Here is an 11663-nt window from a genome sequence, read left to right as displayed (position 1 = left end):
TCACATAACCATCCTTTACTTGCCCGAAGCAATACTTAGTTCTGGTACATCCCATGTTTTCATCAAAAGGGTAATTCATTTGAGAAAACATAAAAAATGGTGAGACATAACTGATGTTTTCTTGCTATTAAATATATATAAGTTACCTGGAACATCTTCACCATTGAAGCGTAGGTCAACAGTGTGGACAATTGCCTCTCTAGGAGTAAAAGAAATTGCATATGTGTGTGGACCTTGGGCCTGAGCAGATGTTGGTACCCCTACCACCATTCACAGTGACCTCCAAGTTTCCTGGGCCTGCTTGACTTGTTTCAACTGCAAAAACAATACATTTTGTGAGCATTCTTAGAATCACATGAAAATGAAAGTGGACTAATAGTTATAGAACGGAAATGAGGATGAAATAGTAGGAAATAATAACTGACTAGATAGACAAATGGGGAATTAGAAAACATGTAGGTGAGGGGGGGCAGGCAGCAAGGGTGTGCAAGTAAAAGATAATGCGGTTTGTAATGTGCAAACAGTACACACAACTTTAAACTTGATGCAAAAATTAAGTAAATTTCAAGGAATAAGAATGTTCCTGCACTACACAGCAAAAATCCATTCACACATTGTATTCCTAAAAATCTCAATTTCGTAGTTTTCCTGGGATATAAGTGCAGTTTTCTTTCAAAATTCTTTATTGCATTATCACTCAATGCATTTACAAGTTACTGATTTTTATAATGTTACCCAATAATGTTCAAATGTTGTTCTGATGTACCTTCTGTAATTTTTAGTTACAAATAGCATTTTAGCTGACAATAGATGTTATCTTAAAGTGTGGGAACCATACTCTGAACAAGGACACTGAGATCAGTTCTATGAACAGAGCTGCAAATTGTGAGATATCATCTCCATCTCTTCAAAATTAGTGGCAAGAAAACTTATATGCAAATACTCCTCATAAATCTGCACTGTCGTACAATATGTAAGCTTGCGGTTTCGAGTGTTTCTATTCTACAAAGGACTTTTCAATGCTATATTTGGTTGCATCATATGTTCTATTTTGTTACAATCATGATTTTGAGCTTGCTGTTTGACACTAAATAGTATGTCTTCTACACAGGCTGCTCTACACAATTTTTCCAGTTTTAAATGGCACCACATTCAAATGTGTTCACACCATCATTTTTTATTTAATCTTTCATCATGATCATTATTTTCTTTTAGCCACACATCAGCTCTTATCTCATTGCATGACTTTCAGTGCATGTGGAGAATCAAAACAGTCCTTAACCAGTACTGACTAGTATGTTCGCTCCTCAAGAAATGGACATACAGAAACACAGAAAAACTGGACTTTAAATTCTGTATGTATAGCACATGTGGCATATAAATGAAACAGAAAATTATGTAAATTATAAATGGCAGATTCTGTGGAGCCCTTTGGGACATATTTATAAATTAATGGAATGAGAAACTAGATATATATTTAACAAAATGATGGCAAAAATGAGCGCCTGTCAACTACTATCAGAAACTACTCTTAGAATAACTAATAACTCTCTCTGTCTCTCATAACTCAAGTGCTTATATTCCCAACTACTCTACTTGCTAATTAATTTGCATTGCATTCCAAATCTTTAACACAGATACTTGCAACATAAAATAAAATAATAATAATAATAATAATACTAATAATAATAATAATAATAATAATAATAATAAACACTTATCACAATCCGAGGCAGGTCATTTATAACTTTAGTAAAAGCTGTAAAGAGCGTAAACCCTGTGGCATCCTATACTTTACAACAATTCCATCAGATTGACACCAGTTCAGGGGGCAATTACAAACATACCTCCTTAACCATTGTTGTTGTTGTGTGGTCTTTACTCCAAAGACTAGTCTGATGCAGCTTTCCACTCTATTCCTTCCTGTGCAAGTCTCTTGACCTCTGAACAACTACTGCACCCTTACACTGTCACTGACAAACCTTTAAAGTTTTTATCTGTTCTCCATGAACTTCTATTCCTTCTCCAAATTTTTCTTTGGTTTCCTTCCTGCAAGCTCAATGTACAAATTGATCATCATCAGGGACAGGCTACAACCATATCTCATTTCCTTCTCAACCACTGCTTCCCTTTCATGCCCATCGGCTATTTTCCTACACCTCCCTGGAACCCAAAAAGATATTCCGCAAGGTCGGCTTCTAGTAATTTTTCCATTCTTCTGTAAATAATTTGTGGAAGTATTTTGCAGCCATGACTTATTAAACTGAGAGTTCAGTAAAATCGAACAATGGAACTCCAGGTTGGAATATCAACAATATAAACAAAAGATAGATTGCTACTCGCTGTACAGGTCACACACCGAGTTGCAGACAGGCACAATGAAAAGAGAGCTGCACACACACACACACACACACACACACACACACACACACACACACACACAAGCAAGCACACTTCAAGCACACAACACCAGAGATGGTGGTCATGTGTGCATGAGGTATGCCTGCTTGAATGAATAAATGTGTGTGTGTGTGTGTGTGTGTGTGTGTGTGTGTGTGTGTGTGTGTGTGTTTTTCACATTCTGAAGATGATGATGTCCAAAGACTAAATGTGTAACTGTCTTTTTGTTGTGCCTCTCTGCAAATGAATATGTCAACTGTACAGCGAATAGCAATGTATATTTTCCTTACATTGTTGATAGTTCAGTATTTACCAGGTGTACCGGTATGAAATGAGTGTTAAGATACAAATGTGTCGATAGGGAACATTTGTTGTGAATGAACCTTAATGTATTTTTGTTTGGTTGGTATGACATCTGTCTACGATATTTAGTATACATCAAGTCATGCAACAAACATCCTCATGTATTTTCATCGTGTTAACAATGTCTAATTTTGTACTAGAAAGTGATGATTTGCAGAAAGTATTAATTTTTTGTTTTCATTTGAAAAAAAGTGCTGCAGAGTCGCATCGAATGCTTGTCAGGGCATATGGTAATCATGATCTACCAAAAGCAACATGTAAAAGATGGTTTCAACGGTTCAGAAATAATGATTCTGATGTAAGAAATCAAGAACATGGAACACCACCAAAAAAGTTCAAAGACGCTGAATTGCAAGCAATTTTGGAAGAAAATGAGACAGTCAGAAGCAAATGGCTGCAATGCTAAATGTTGCACAACGAACGATTTCTGACCGTTTGAAAGCTATGGGAAAGTTTCAAAAGTGTGGAAAACGGGTGCCACATGAATTGAATGAAAGACAGATGGAAAACTGAAAAACCATTTCGAAATTTTGCTACAAAGACATGAAAGAAAAATCAGTTTTGCATCTAATTGTTACTGGTGATGAAAATGGATTTATTTTAAGAATCCTAAACGGGAAAAATCATGGGTTAATCCGGGACAAGCATCAACATCGACTGCAAAACCAGATCGATTCGGCAAGAAAACAATGCTCTGTGTTTTGTGAGATCAGAAAGGTGTGGTGTATCATGAGCTTCTAAAACCTGGTGAAACTGAATACTAATCGCTACAGGCAACAAATGATCAATTTGAACTATGCATTGATCGAAAACAGACCATAATGAGCCAAAAGACATGGCAAAGTAATTTTTTTACGCGACAATGCACCGGCACACAAAGCAAAACTGGTTCAGGATACAATCAAAACACTTGGCTGGGAGTTGCTACCCCACCCGCCGTATTCAACAGACTTGGCCCCTTCCGACTACCATTTGTTTTCATCAGTGGGACACCAATTGGCTGAGGAACACTTCGATTCCTTGGCATCTCAGACAAACATATGTGTTCAGATGCAGACTCTTTGCAGCAATACACCAACATTCTCACCTCAGCCTTCACTGCACGCAATTACCCCACCAACCTAGTTAGAAAGCAGATTTCTTGGGCCATCACATCCAACCCTAGTACTACTGATCCCTCCAAAAACAGTTTCAGTATTATCTTGGTCTGGAACATGTTAAACAGCTACTCCGACAGGGCTATGACTTCCTGAAATCATGCCCTGAAATGAGATCCATTCTGTCTGAAATTTTGCTCACCACACCTAGATTAACGTTATGTTGCCCTTCCAATCTCTGCAATATTCTTGTCAGCCCCTATGCTGCTCCTGCTCCCATCTCCCTACCCTAAGGCTCCTACCCCTGTGACCATCCCCACTGTAAGACTTGCCCTATGCACCCACCTACCACCAGGTATAATAGCCCTCTAACTGGCAAAACATATGCGAAACGACAAGTCATATACCACTGTTCGGCCTTCTACATCGGTATGACTACAACCAAATTATCAACTGGGACAAATGGGCATAGGCAGAGGATGGTATACTGGCAACTCACAATATCCTGTTGCAGAGCATGCTCTACAACACAACATTAGTGACCTCAGCAACTGTTTCACCCCACACACCATTTGGATTCTTCCCCCAGACACGAGTTTCTCAGAACTCCGCAGCTGGGAATTAGCACTACAACATGTACTTACTTCTTGCCACCGACCTGGCCTTAATTTATATGTATTTCTTCTGTCTCAGCATTTCTTCACTGTAACTACTCTTTGTTTCACTCTGTTTTAGTTTTCTACCTCTTTCATTGTCTTTCCCATCTATTTTTCACCGCCCCCTCCCACCTCTGTTACTTACAATGCACTTAGCTTTTCACTAATTCATGCATGATGTTTAAGCAGTAATCTCTCTCTGCATAAGTAGTATCTGGGTAGGTTGTGTGCCCTCGTAGATCATTTTCCATGGATAATTCTGCAAGCAAGCCCAACACACCCACAAAATGAAAAAGACTCTTGACGAGCCCCGAAAGACCCACCAAAAAGCTACTTCAAAATCAGACAACGAACTCCAGATCATGAATTTTGTAATAATTATTTTTAGTTTTCTACATTACTTTACATTTTAGTTTCAAGTCACCATCTTTAAAAAAATTGAAAGTCCTAGTTAGTTATTATTTTATTAAACCATTCTGGCAAAATAATTTTAAATTTTCTCCCCATATCTAGTTTTCAAACGTTCGCAACCAGTAATGTAATACCATTCATTTACTCACTAATATTTTTAAACAAATCAGAACTGCTTGCATTACTTAGCTTCTTCAGTAGAACCTCCATTTATATAGATTAAAAATTTAATAAGATTGAATTAATAAGATTAAAATAATATTATAAATATGACTAATTGTGGGATGAATTTAAGTTAGACATTTTTGTCGACAGAATTAATAGACCATGAGAGAGACGAGTTGAATGTAATATTTGCAATGAATATTTTAAACCATCTTTAATTACAGAACATTTGAGAAGTCAAAATCATAATTTAGAGGAATGATATATAGAATTATGGGATGAAATAGGCAACTCAGAAGCTCTTTTTTATGACTGTAAAAACAATAGCAAAGCTTAATTTACAGATAATTTACAAAAAAATTACAAAATTACATTAAGTCCTACTCATCATTCTTAAAAGTTTCTCATTCTATAACCAAAAAATTAGGTAACAATGAATACAACAAAAGATAACTAACTAAGTTATTTTACTTCTATAAGGAATGTAGTATGAATTTTTTCTTTACATAAGGAGATATTTGATATCCATAAGGCACAGTATCATACTTTTCTAGAACCACTCTTATCATACCGAAACGAGAATTCTTTCTTAACCTGTTTGTTGACCAGATTTTTAGTATCAACATCTCTGGTTATCTGATTGTACTCTAGCTGCATCTTTTCTTTCACTTCACTCTCCATTAGCCTTATTTCGAATCGCAATTCAACTTTTGAATATTCTTGTAATTTAGAGTCAATCACTTGACTATCATCTCTGTTTAACAATGTTCTCATAATAGTAACATATATATAGACAAAGATAATGTGACTTACCAAACAAAAGCGCTGGCAGGTCGATAGACACACAAAATTCGAGCTTTCGCAACCGGCGGTTGCTTCGTTAGGAAAGAGGGAAGGAGAGGGAAAGACGAAAGGATGTGGGTTTTAAGGGAAAGGGTAAGGATAAGGAGTCATTCCAATCCAGGGAGCGGAAAGACTTACCTTGGGGGAAAAAGGGATAGGTATACGAGCGCGCGCACGCGCGCACGCACACGCACACGCACACGCACACGCACACGCACACGCGAGCTCTACCGGCGCTTTTCCGCTTGGTAAGTCTTGGAATCTTTGTTTTTAATATATAATAGAAAGAAACTTCCACAAATATATATAATTCCAATCACAAAGAAAGCAGATGTGAAAATTACAGAACTATTAGTTTAATAAGTCATAACTGCAAAATACTAACGTGAATTCCTTACATACGAATGGAAAAACTGGTAGAAGCCGACCTCGGGGAAGATCAGTTTGGATTCCATAGAAATGTTGGAACACGTGAGGCAATACTGATCCTATGACTTATCTTAGAAGAAAGATTTGTAGACATAGATAAAGCTTTTGACAATGTTGACTGGAACGCTCTCTTTCAAATTCTGAAGGTGGCAGGGGTAAAATACAGGGAGCAAAAGGCTATTTACAATTTGTACAGAAACCAGATGGCAGTTATAAAAGTCGAGGGACATGAAAGGGAAGCAGTGGTTGGTAAGGGAGTGAGACAGGGTAGTAGCCTCTCCCCGATGTTATTCAATCTGTATATTGAACAAGCTGTAAAGGAAACAAAATAAAAGTTTGGAGTAGGTATTGAAATCCATGGAGAAGAAATAAAAACTTTGAGGTTTGTTGATGACATTGTAATTCTGTCAGAGACAGCAAAGGACTTGGAAGAGCAGTTGAACAGAATGGACAGTGTCTTGAAAGGAAGGTATAAGATGAACGTCAACAAAAGCAAAACGAGGATAATGGAATGTAGTCGAATTAAGTCGGGTGATGCTGAGGGAATTAGATTAGGAAATGAGACACACAAAGTAGTAAAGGAGTTTTGCTATTTGGGGAGCAAAATAACTGATGATTGTCGAAGTAGACAGGATATAAAATGTAGACTGGCGATGGCAAGGAAAGCGTTTCTGAAGAAGAGAAATTTGTTAACATCGAGTATAGATTTAAGTGTCAGGAAGTCGTTTCTAAAAGTATTTGTATGGAGTGTAGCCATGTAGGGAAGAGAGACGTGGACGATAAATAGTTTGGACAAGAAGTAAATAGAAGCTTTCGAAATGTGGTGCTACAGAAGGATGCTGAAGATTAGATGGGTAGATCACATAACTAATGAGGAGGTATTGAATAGAATTGGGGAGGAGTTTGTGGCACAACTTGACCAGAAGAAGGGATTGGTTGGTAGGACATGTTCTGAGGCATCAAGGGATCACCAATTTAGTACTGGAGGGCAGCGTGGAGGGTAAAAATTGTAGAGGGAGACCAAGAGATGAATACACTAAGCAGATTCAGAAGGATGTAGACCGCAGTAGGTACTGGGAGATGAAGAAGCTTAAGTGCACAGGATAGAGTAGCATGGAGAGCTGCATCAAACCCGTCTCAGGACTGAAGACAACAACAACAACAACAACAACAACAACAACAAGTAACTTTTCAGGCCGGTTGAAGCCCAATGCACAATCTAGTTATTTCCCAATTCATCAGTCCATTTGCCTAACATACAGCCAGTTTCCACTGTATTTTCACCATTATCAATATATACTACAGAATCGGTATCAAAATATATAACAGATTCTCTAAGTTTACCAAACGTCCTGCATTCGATGTAGTGAATGCAGCTATGAAAATATTTGTAGCTGTATTATTTTCCACATAATAATCCTTAAAATTATATGTCATGTGAATCATACGCTCTGCAATAAAATTTATATCTAAATTATCTAATTGGTCATCCAAGAGTATCTCATAAAAATTCTGTAAATTTGTTATATATTGTTTAATGCTTGTTTATTCCAGTCTCTGATCACAACTGAATTATTTACACAATGACTGGTTTCAGTATATAATTACCATCTTCAGATCTTTTTTACACTACGTTCTAAAGTGATACGGCCATAATGGCATAATCAAAACATATCAATATAATCTGCATAGAACCGTCACATAGATTTAAAATATGGAGTAGAATAGGCCACATCGTCCACATAGTGGTTATTGCCAAAAAGCTTTATGTTAGGAAATAGTTTCACATTTCATTCATACGCACCAGTTTCTCATGCAAGAGTTCAAAAAGTAGTATTACAAAATTTTTATATAAATTTGGAATCGTCTTATTGTTCTATAATTTGTATGATGTCCCAGTTTCTTCTCCTTCCTCGTTCTAACAAACAATCTTGTCATCACAAATTCTGTAGTTATTCCTGCCATTCTCAAAATTTGTTCACCGATTAACTTCACTAACCCTGCCAGGAACACAAGTTTAGTTATCTCCGGTTAGACATTGTTACATGTTCGTACGACATGTTTTCCGCATTACTTGCAGAATATAACTTAAGTGGCTGCTAGCCAGGGACTGTACAACTGGGCCATACTAGTATAGCGATCTGGCCAAAAATTTTCTGTCAAAATTTCATTTTCTTGGATACACTGAGAAGAAAACCAGTAATTTTTCTCACCTGTTATTCCTGTTAGTCGTTTATTTCCATTCTGGTAGTCTGAATCTATGGATTTCACTAGCAATTATAACAACGCTGATCATTCGCAAACCCAATCAACCACATAATCAGACAGCAACTGGCATTCATCCATTCGGCTTTACTCCACTCAGCTCCTATAGCCCAGTCCCCTTTTGGTCTACGTGAAGTTTATTTCCAGATGCGACGAGAATTCTCCTGACAGAAACATCACGTGTACAGTATGCACACATTCAAAAATCAACTTATAATTCAGTCAGAAATTAACTAAAAACGTGTTCAAAATGTTCAAAAACGAACAGGGATGCATTTCAAATTCATATGAATAATCATTAGACCAACGTGCCCTGGATGCTAAGCAACTGGTGAAAAAAAATTTTTTTTCTTAAGAATATGAATTTGGCACCCCCTGTTCCCGGTATCATCTGACTGCTTGCTGCGACTGCTTGCACAGCCAACAGCCACATTCCTGTAGCCAGAATCTACTGCTCAAACGTGACTCAACTGCGCATGCACGTGAGGCCGCTGGTAATCGCTAAAACAAATCTAATATAAAAGCCTTTGACACATTTTGCTGTTGGCAGACACTTGCACGAGCATTGTGTGTCGTCATCGTGTATGGCACATTTCCTTTGCAATTTAAGTTATTTACGTTATTTTTTTCTATTGTTTATGTTTTATTGTTAAAGTATTATTCTGGAGTAGCGGGATACAGTAACATCCTTTGTTAGAGTATCGGTTCTTACCAGTCAAAATTACAAAAATTTAACAGAAAACTATGACAATGAAAAATTCCTGGAAATCCAAAAAATTCCCAGATTTTTCTCAGTTTTTACCCGGATGAAGAAATTCTTGGGGTTTTCCCCAGATCTCCCGCTTGTCCTGGGTCGTATACACCCCAGTTATATAATCTGTTTTCTCACTAATGGTATCAAGTTTGGCAATATTAGCATTGTTAAACAGAATTTTGTAGTCAACAGACCATGCTTTAAATATTTCATTAAATTTCAATCTAATTTCTTCAATCTCAAATAAAAGCTTTCTAGATGGATCAGTCTCTTTTTCTTGCTTAAATAGTTTGCTACTGAAAGGGTAAATCTGCTCTAGTCTCACTATTTCTCTTGAGGTGCAAGGCCTTTCAATACTGTCATAATCAAATCTGTAGAAATAATTTATATAAGATACATGTTGCGGTCTCGAACTTGCTGCTGGGAATACTTCGGATGAAGTGTAAGCTCTTGTAATTGAATGACATTAGTTAACTCTGATTTCCTCAATGTGCTGCATCCTCTAATGCCAAGATTTTTAGCTAGAGTTGGGAGTTCCTTTACTCTCAAATCGTCAAGAGTTCTTGTAGGAGGAGGCAGGTTATTTGAAATGATTACATTAATTAAATCAGCTTTTCTAATTCCACTATAAACTCAAATTATTCCTTCTGCAATAATCACAAAGTTGGGCGACTGTAAACTTTGTCAACAGTGTCCATCCTTTTAGCCCTTATATTTAATAAGGATAGAAAACAATAACCCCTCAAAAAATAAATAGCAAAATTAAGCTTCAGTTAATTTCATGTTCTTGTCTGACTGTAAATGTCTTTCGAGACCACTTTTAACTATATCTTTTCCACAACACACTATTTTCCTTGTTCGCTTACCTTCTAGTTGGCAAATCTTACATTTACTTTAGAGTTTGCCCCTAATTAAATGGTTAAAGTAAAAATGGCCTTAAGTCAGCAAGTGCTGAAGCAGACAGTGAGAAGACTGTTTTGGTTGTCTCCTGTCTCGGGATTGTGTCCTGCTCCTGCTGGCACATCATCACTCCAAGTTCTATTAATTTTATTTTGTTTTTTATAATAATCCAGAATACAAATCTTACATCTACTAGATAGTTAGCTTTTAGACATAGGATTTGAGTAAAAACAATAAAAATCTTTAATTTCTTGACAACCGATAGATTTTTTAGGATTAGCGTCAGTTTCTTGCTTTTCATCTCTTTCAGCTGCCATTGCATCAGTTACTTTTTCCAACATTTTAGTACACTCTTCACTTGAAATTTGTTTTAAAAAATTCTTATGATTAGATATACACTGTTTAAAACATTCCTTTTTTACTATTACATATATTTCTGCATAGTACATTCTTTACAAATATGTGAAAGCTTATACTTTGAGTATTTGTGTAAATGAAAGTTATCAATTGACTTCTCAACTTCACATTTTTTTACACTTCGTCAAGTCTTCCATTTATTAATAAAATATTTACACTCTTAATTTTTTCGTTGTCACTATCAATCCTACAATGTATTTTTTGTTTCACAAACACGTTTCGTGAAAAGCAAATTGCGATATAATAACACACAGTCAAGGAAATTACAGATGGAATCCCGGGTGCCTGAATAATTAACAGAATTTCAGAGTTCGCACTCCTGGACCATGGAAAATTTTAATTTACTAATGATGTATTTTCATTCTATATAAATGAAGGTATCTAATGCAGTTGTGGAATGATCTATGCTGAATATCTTTGAATTCATTCGAGAGAGGAACTATGACTTAAATTTAGGAAGTTGGTTTATTCGAGGACAAAAATGTGCTGATTACTAACGATATTCTAGCGTTTTGTATGGAATTTCCGAGAGAGAACATTCCCCCCCTTAGGAAATTTGATGGGATAAAATAAGATTAATGTTGATTTTCTCAAAACCAACAACATCCCTGTCATGTGGATCAAGCACGACGACCCTATCACGTTGGGAGTACGAATACATTCAAAATGAGAAACAAATCTTAAGACCAAGTAACTTCATCTAAAAGAAATGGATTATTTTAACTGTCAATAATTTTAAAAAATCTGTTATGTCCTTCAACAAAAAACAATGTAAACAACTGAGACAGTATTACTTAACAATTGAGAAAATCTTTGTGGATTATCTAAAATACAAAATCTCTGTTGAAAAAGAGAAATCTCAAAAAATTACTGAACAACAAGCGATAGAAATACAAACAAAAGATCAAGAATTAAAAGAAATGGGAAAAGAATGTCTACAAATAAAAAATGTAATGTCTGATG

At 36.2% G+C, this 11663-nt stretch overlaps 1 protein-coding gene across 1 annotated transcript in view; it reads right to left on the bottom strand.

Annotated features, from left to right (window-relative positions):
* Window positions 1–11663, bottom strand: part of LOC126336284 (filamin-A) — a 1048954-nt gene that overhangs the window by 200566 nt on the left and 836725 nt on the right. Inside the window, 2 exon segments of the mRNA XM_049999806.1 lie at window positions 147–258; window positions 260–315. Of these exon segments, the coding sequence (XP_049855763.1) occupies window positions 147–258; window positions 260–315 (168 nt within the window).

This window comes from Schistocerca gregaria, chromosome 2 (genome assembly GCF_023897955.1).
Source record: "Schistocerca gregaria isolate iqSchGreg1 chromosome 2, iqSchGreg1.2, whole genome shotgun sequence".
NCBI classification, from domain to species: Eukaryota; Metazoa; Arthropoda; class Insecta; order Orthoptera; family Acrididae; genus Schistocerca; species Schistocerca gregaria.
Note: the sequence above shows the minus strand (reverse complement) of the source record. Positions and strands in the feature narration are given on the sequence as shown.